This window comes from Acipenser ruthenus, unplaced genomic scaffold (assembly GCF_902713425.1).
Source record: "Acipenser ruthenus unplaced genomic scaffold, fAciRut3.2 maternal haplotype, whole genome shotgun sequence".
In the NCBI taxonomy this organism is placed as follows: Eukaryota; Metazoa; Chordata; class Actinopteri; order Acipenseriformes; family Acipenseridae; genus Acipenser; species Acipenser ruthenus.
In genome coordinates, this window is record NW_026708092.1 from 1 (window position 1) to 7,975 (window position 7,975).

At 36.2% G+C, this 7,975-nt stretch overlaps 1 protein-coding gene across 1 annotated transcript; it reads left to right on the top strand.

Annotated features, from left to right (window-relative positions):
* Nucleotides 1-43: 43 nt before the first annotated feature.
* Nucleotides 44-7,092, top strand: LOC117409216 (long-chain-fatty-acid--CoA ligase 1-like). The gene is made up of 12 exons (XM_059019765.1): nt 44-158; nt 362-463; nt 1,176-1,275; nt 1,502-1,677; nt 2,179-2,211; nt 2,315-2,366; nt 3,329-3,402; nt 3,944-4,021; nt 4,890-5,024; nt 5,919-6,053; nt 6,332-6,427; nt 6,769-7,092. Exons 2-12 carry the CDS (start codon nt 398-400, stop codon nt 7,075-7,077), a joined length of 1,254 nt encoding a protein of 417 aa, XP_058875748.1. The 5' UTR covers nt 44-158; nt 362-397; the 3' UTR covers nt 7,078-7,092.
* The last annotated feature ends 883 nt before the right edge of the window (nt 7,093-7,975 follow it).

Sequence of the window (7,975 nt, forward strand, 5' to 3'; positions counted from 1 at the left end):
CATTTCCCTTTTGACGGGGACTGACTATTTTACAGTAAAGCAGGCAACACAATCGCTGAACTGTACTGACTTTAAAAGCATTTTGTTTTAAAGATAATGGCCCCTGCCTGGGATCCAGAAAACCAAACCAGCCATATGAATGGATATGCTACCAAGAGGTAAGAACCACCTTTATATGAAAACCCTTGTGTAGTTGAATTGATATATGTCTGTCATTTTCCTAATATAAAACCGAGGCAGACTGCCACCAAATGGAACAGCTCCAGAGGACATGTACTGGCAGATTGCCCTTATACAGGTATAAGAGGGGAAACCCAGACTCCATGCTTGTTTAATGAAGTACCTGATTTCAATCTTGGAGGTGGCAGACAGAGCAGAGTTCCTGGGATCTGGATTAATGCACAGAGGACACACACCGACACCTGACCAGTTCATTGGAATTTTTGCACAAAACAGACCTGAGGTAATATATTGCTTTACAGTAGTAGTTATCTATGATTGAATAGGGATGGAAGTGTAAAAAGTTGTCAGGATGTTAACAATGAAAAGAAAAATTACAGGTACGTTATTTAAGCAGTTGTAGCAACACGTGGGGACGTGTAACGCTATATTTTTCGGAACCCCGCTACTTACTCTTTGAGCCAACAATTACAGTAGCTATTATGAACCAGACAAGCATCAGTCCTCTTATTTTTATCTTTTCCTATCTACAGTAGAAACCATTGGCTAGTAAAGTTGGTTATAAATATAAATAAACAAACAAACAAAATGTGGTTATTTCAGTAGGCTTAAGTCATTTTATTATGTTTTATTATATGGTTGAGGAATATCATAACTCTCAATTTAATTATCTGCCTATTGTAAAAGTAAATTTAATTCCAGCTTTCGACCTCAAAAGTTGTCCAGTTGAATTTCCACATTTTTAAAACTATACCGATTTCATGTCTTGTATTCTTTGGAACCTGTTGTTTGGACACGTTAACAGGCAGGCACGCGAAAACGAAGCTAAAGTGACGTGTTCAGAATCATCATCTAGATAACATTTTAAAAGTTTTATATGATAATAAGACATCCTACCGTGACACAAGCAAGCAGGGGGTATTTCTTGTTTTCAAAGTGGTTGTATTCATGCGAGTGAAGTCATCTGATATATCTCTGTCATTTTCTTTGCTCAGTGGACAATTGCTGAACTTGCGTGCTACACCTACTCCATGGTGTCGGTCCCACTGTATGACACCCTAGGAGCCGAGGCCATTGCTTACATTATCGAAAAAGGTAGGTTGATCGGTTACTAAAGCATACAGCCCATCTGCTTCATTGTCTAAACCACAGTTTCTTTCAAATGAAAACAACCAATGTGCAATGGTTCAGGGTTTAGGAACAATTATAAAATGCAAACAAATAAACCAATAAAAAAGACGGTCTGGTCCTTGTCATTTATTATAGAGTGTCTATGTTTATTTAGCCAAGCTAATACTGAAAATGTATACTGTGTTTTCAGCGGAAATCTCCACAGTAATCTGTGACACACCTGAGAAAGCCCAGCTTCTTCTAGAGTACGCTTCTAAAGGAGTGCACCAGTTGAAAACTATCATCCTCATAGATGTTTTTGATCTTGATCTGGTGGGGCGAGCAAAGAAATTGGGGGTTGAAGTTGTCAGTCTGAGGGAAATAGAGGTGAGTGTTTTTTTTTTGTTTGTTTTACCTTTTATATGTGACAACCAGTGAGAATTACTTATTTCAACACTTCAACAGTAAAGCAAAAAAAAAAAAAAAACAACAACTATCAAAACAAGTTTTGTTTTTTCTAACCTAGTTGCGAGTAATTTATTTGTGTACCTTAACTGTACTTCCCTAATAAAAATACAACGGTATACTAATACAGTAGAATACTAGAACCTATGTATACTGAATGTAATGTGCAACACACAGAAAAGTCATAATTTGTGAAAAGGGTGCACATATTAATTCATTTTCAGTAATCAAAAATGTGTTGTATTGAATCATCTTAAACTGAAATAAATATTTAGTTTTGTATGTAATTTGCTACACTTTTAATAGAAAATAAATAGACCAATAGCCATATTCATTCACGTCTTGCTGTAAGGGGAATGTGGAATTTAATAATGTTACAAATACTTGGGTTAATATTAAATTACAATCTGTTCGTTCTTTTAGTCTGTTGGAAAGGTAAACCGGAAGAATCCAGTAGTAAGTAATATATCAACGTTTTGCTTGCAACTTTTTTTAATAGCTGTTGTAGGAACGTGCAGTTAGTTGACATCAGATTTTGTATTTTTTTTTTTATTTGTAGCCACCAAAGCCAGATGATCTGGCGGTTATATGTTTTACCAGTGGAACCACAGGTAAGTTTTTTTTTTTTTTTTTTTTTTAAACAAAACATACTTATTTACATACTATACTGTATAACATTTCAAAACAAAAGAAAGACTTTGGAAACATTTGTCATTCTGTACGTTTACTGAATGACAATCTAATTAGAATTCAACTGTATACATGAATTGAAGTTTTTGGAAAACGTAGGATATTTTCACATGCAAAGTACTGTATTAGCCTAAGTACGATTTGAAAGACCGGACATTTCTGCGATATAACAGAGACCAATCCAATATAGTGCTTTGTCGAAATGTCAGGTCTTAAATTCAAAGATTACTATCCTATACCTCTATTCAGATTCCCAAAAATGTGCAATCAGCCTTTCCAACAGCTCATCCTGTTTTATATTATTTTGCAGACATTATTTTAAAATATCACGTTATTTTAAAACTGGAAAACATTTGCTGCTTCAGTATGGGCTATTAACAAATACATACAGACTTTAACAAATGTATTACTTTATCCCTAACTAGACAAATGGATGCATGCAGACTGACTACAGAGTATTATTATTTTCTCTGTTTTCTAAAACAACATGCAGGAATGAAGGTCAAAGTTTGCACATGTGCAGTACGCTATCAAAGTGTGTTTACATGATATACATTTTGTTCGTTTTCGGAATTTAATCGGAAATTTCTAGGTGCTGTTTTCCGAAAACTGACTTTTGGAATATTCTGATACATTTTCCGAAAACTGTGTTTACATGACTTTTGATATCGGAATTAGTTTTCCGAAAATTAGTTTTCCGAAAAATAATGGAATTCTTATGCTCATGTAAATGCACTGATTGACTTATAGTTTATCATTATACTTTTGAATTAACACTGAGTGGTGTGTGTGTGTGTGTGTTTGTTTTTTTTAAGTTATGGATATTTCCATTTTTATTTGCCTTGTATTAATCTCACTGAGCCGTGTGTGCATTTCTTTTTAGGAAACCCCAAAGGAGCGATGCTTACTCACGCAAACATTGTATCCAATGCAGCTGCTTTTATCAAAATAACAAAGGTAAACTCTTACTTACAGGAGTAGGTGGTACATACGTTTGCATAAGTTTGTTTTTTACTATTAAATCAAGCTTAATTTGTATTACAGAAGCATGGTTGGTTTTGCAGTACAGTAATTAATATTTCAAAATGTAGTGATATACACAAATACATGTATTAGTTTATGCTGAAAATAGTTTACAATGTATTTCTTCTGTCTGTATAAGGAGCAACTCGCAGAAGCCTCCTTCACTTTCGCATAATAGGAAGCAGTAGAAGTTGAAATGAGCCAGGGACAGGTTTACTAACACTTTGCCCAATTGCAAAGCACACAAGTCAACTTGGCTACCCTTTTTATGGCGGTAGCAACTTTGAAACCAGAACTGAAAAATGCAACCTTATGCTGTCCTCCACCTAAATGCTTTCTGCATTCCAGTGCTTCCAAGCTCTTTCTCCACTTACTTGTGCTTACTGTGGGGTGTGGGGTCTTTTTTAGTTAATTTTTCTTTCTGTCGCTCTCTCTCCCTCTTTTTTTTTTCCCTCTGGTGTTCTTTTGCTATCAGAATCTGCACGTCCTTACTCCTGAAGATGTAATGATCTCATTCTTGCCTCTGGCCCACATGTTTGAACGTGTAGTTGAGGTAGGCGCTAATCACCTGTCCGGCCTGTGTGTTTGTTTTTCCAGACGTCCTACTGTATAAGCTCCAGTGACACTCATGTGTCCTATTTACCTCTTGCACATATGTTTGAGCGGTTAGTACAGGTATGTAAATACAGAAATCATCTTCACATTACAACTTCTGAGCTTGACACTGTCAAGCAATGTTAAACATGCGTGTCTAATTGTAATTATTGACCAGGCTGTATGTAGGATAAAGGCCTATTCACACTGGACACGCCACGACAAAAAAAAAAAAATAGTTTTGATGAACTATTCACACTGCCTGCAATGCGATGGGCGAGACTGAAACGATGCAAAAAAAAATAAATAAGATTGATGTCTGTTTTTGAGATTTTGGCCTGTTGACACTTGTGTGAAATTTAGTGTTACAGCGAAAGTATCATATTGCAGGACAAATCTCATCGTGTCCAGTGTGAATAGGCCTTTAGGCTTACATTTGGTCAGAAGGGCTTGAAGATAAGGTCATGTCCTCCATATAAAGTACATGCGTTTTATATAAACCAAGGATACGCACATAAAAATGTGGTTCTTATCAAAACAAAGAAAGGTTATGTATTCTGTGATTATTTTTTTAAAAAAATTATCATTGCTATACAGAAAAAGTAGCCCTTTCACTGTCTTATTGTTTTAATCTTGCTCCCTATCAATGATACAGACCACCTGTTTTGACATGGTGTCTCTACGATTGCTGTCTTCTATGATTCTCTTAATACTGGTGGTGTACCGTAGACATCAACCACTTCACTGTCACATTATTGTAAGGAATTGGCTCTGAAAATGTCAATTAAAACAGCAGAAGTTTACAGTCCGGTGCTTCTTCCCAACAGGTTCTACTTTTGTGCCATGGAGCCCGGATAGGATTTTTTCAAGGTGACATCAGACTTCTCATGGATGACCTAAAGACGTTACAGCCCACCATATTTCCTGTAGTGCCCCGTCTGCTCAACAGAATGTTTGACAGGGTGAGTTTTTAACCCTACCGTTGTGTGGCCCATAGATATAAACTTGACCAGGTCAAATACACATTTATTTAAAAACATAATCTACAGAATTAACAAGTAGAACACAACATATTTTCACGCATTGCATGTTTTAAAAGTGGTGAAAAAGGTTTCCTATACTTTTATATAAACCAAATATGTCCGTGTGCTGACAAAAGAAGCATCAATGTAACCGTCAAGTCAAAAGTACTGTGCTTCTAGTAAACTACTGAAATGCTAAAGTGTTATATTTGTTTTGCTTGGGTTTAGATGTGGCATGGACTTCAGCAGTGTTCGATGGCCAATTCTTTTTTAAACATTTTAATACATTGTGTTCTGTTCCAGAACCAAAATTCAGCACTCAGTTGGTGTACCCCAAGCCAGCTCTGTACATTTACATGACAGTGGTAGCTCTGATATTACAACTATGGCAGTAACTTGCTTGTATTTGTAAAGGGCAGCACAGGTACACAGAATTCTAGAACTAGTTTTGTGCAGTCAGCCTAAAAAAAACTGAGTGAGTTGAGATGACTGATGAAGACTGTTTGGGTCAGGAGGCCGACTGAAATGAGGAATGAGAAAGCCATAATATTGGAATGTGACCTATTTATCCTAAAGCCATCGTAAATCTGAAGTCTTCTCCAAATCTGTGGATTGCCAGCAGTCTTAGAAGAATTATTATTTTATTTTTTTAGTTGACCTGGACACACAATGGCATGCCACAATGAAAGTAATTTCAGCTCACCGACAGAATACAGCAGTTTTAACCAAATTTAATTCTTTGTTAGTTTTAAATAATAAAAATAAACTGATTTATCGTTTGTAACAAGATGTACCATTTCCTTTTTTAATTGTGGAAATGCTAACGGTTTTAAGATATTTGGACAAGCCAACACCCCTTTGAAAAGGTGGCTGCTGGACTTTGCGACTAAGAGGAAGGAAGCAGAGCTGAAAAGTGGAATTGTGAGGAATGACAGCGTGTGGGACAAGCTCATCTTCCGCAAAGTACAGGTGGGATTGTAAATCTACTATTTTCTGAATAAAATCCTCATTGGCTGTTTTACAGATCAAATGTGTTCTCCATACTCGCTAGAGCCGTGCTAAAAGATTTTTGTTTTGTTTTCTTCTGGTGTAAAATACACCAGAAGCACAATCCTTATTTAACCATTTTATTTTATTTCATTTATATTTTTTTAAACAGATTGAAGAAGAATTTTTATTATTAGGATTTTTGAATAAGACCAAAGATGTCTGACTAATTGTTTTGAAATGTCTGGTCTCTTCTGTAGGCTAGCCTGGGTGGTAAAGTACAGCTCATGATAACCGGAGCGGCTCCCGTCTCTCCAACAGTTCTGAGTTTCCTCAGGGCTGCCCTGGGCTGCCAGGTGAGCTTTATTTGGCATTTGGCCATTGGAGTTTATAATTGGAACCACCGCTGATGCACACAGACTGCTTTTTGCAGTGGGAGGTCATGTCATGTGGTGTGTTACATTTCAGTAGTATTTAACTGTTGGCTCTTAAGTAATTTGGTTCCCATCCATAGAATCTGCACACAAGTCAGTACTGCCTGCTATTTGATTTACTGTATTACTGTAATTTACTGTTCAATAATTACTGTAATTTACTGTTCAATACAATGTTGTGTTTGTTAAAAAAAAAAAAACCTGACCAAGTTTAGCATTCATTCACTCATTCATTCATTTCTGCTTCCTTTGTTTCTGTTTAGTTTTATGAAGGCTACGGGCAGACTGAATGCACAGCTGGGTGTTCGATGACATTGCCTGGAGACTGGACAGCAGGTAAAATACACCAACATACTCTTTTCACTGATAAAGTAGACCCAGAAATACAGTATTTAGCAAGTATATGTCTTGCCTTGATTTTTGTTTCCTTTCTTTGTACATTTCAAGATTCGAAGATGTGTTACCGATGTTGCAGTGTCTTTATTTTCAAAAGCATCAGTCTTTATCAGAGTTCTGTTTTGATTTTCATAAAACCTTTTGGAAGGGTAGTGTTACTGTATGCTCAAACATGAAAATACAGCTGTTTGACTTAAACCCCTTTTTCACACTGGCACTCCTACCCGAGTGAGCGAGTAAAATGTAACATTTCCTTAGTCATGAGTACTTTCAATAAATCCTGTACATACTTCAACCCCTTCAACTCTAGATGTAAAAAATTATGTGCATGTCAGGCATCATATTTTGAAATAATTTAAATTGCTATTTTTACCCCCGATATTACTATAATATACAATTAGATAGAAAATAAGTGTATATATATATATATATATATATGAAACTACTGTAGTCGTCCCATCCCTAATAATATATATATATATATATATATAGATCTTTTTAAAATCTCAACACAGTTGCACACAAGTACGTACAATCCTCTTTCAAATCAACATGTTATGATTTTGAATATCTTCTTAGGGTCGGTATTCTTGTCATTGCTTGCGCCCCGGCACCTCTTTCTTTACAAATTAAGCACTGCGTGCATGTGTTAGGTCTTATCAGCGTTTCACATTGCACGAGAACGGTCTGTTGTTGCCATGAGAACAATCTGTTGATTGACAGGTTTGAAAGTTGTACTCGCACGATCTCTTTGGCTGTGTGAAAGGGTTATGACGGTATTACACCAGCATAGATTGCGTAATTTCATGCTGTGTGAAAGGGTATTTTACACACTCGTTAAAATGTTTGAGACGGCACAGTAGCTGCATTTCTGTGTGAAAATGGTAATAGTCTAATTAAAAAAGATGCTTTTGCCTGATAAGGGAGGTTTGGAACTTTCAGCAGGTCGGCCTGACCTTTTTATACCAGGAGCTCTCTTTTTCAGACCTTACACAGACTTATTCAAAAGGATACAAAATACAGGATCCTACAACATTAATATTAGCAATGTATGTCATTCTGTAGCATCCAATC

Excerpts from the sequence above, each read along its gene's own strand:
- LOC117409216 (XM_059019765.1), top strand. The coding sequence starts at position 398 with ATGCACAGAGGACACACACCGACACCTGACCAGTTCATTGGAATTTTT. Across the intron at positions 4,022-4,889 it reads TGTTTGAACGTGTAGTTGAG|GTTCTACTTTTGTGCCATGG; the intron begins GTAGGCGCTAAT and ends TCTTCCCAACAG. Across the intron at positions 6,054-6,331 it reads TCATCTTCCGCAAAGTACAG|GCTAGCCTGGGTGGTAAAGT; the intron begins GTGGGATTGTAA and ends TCTCTTCTGTAG.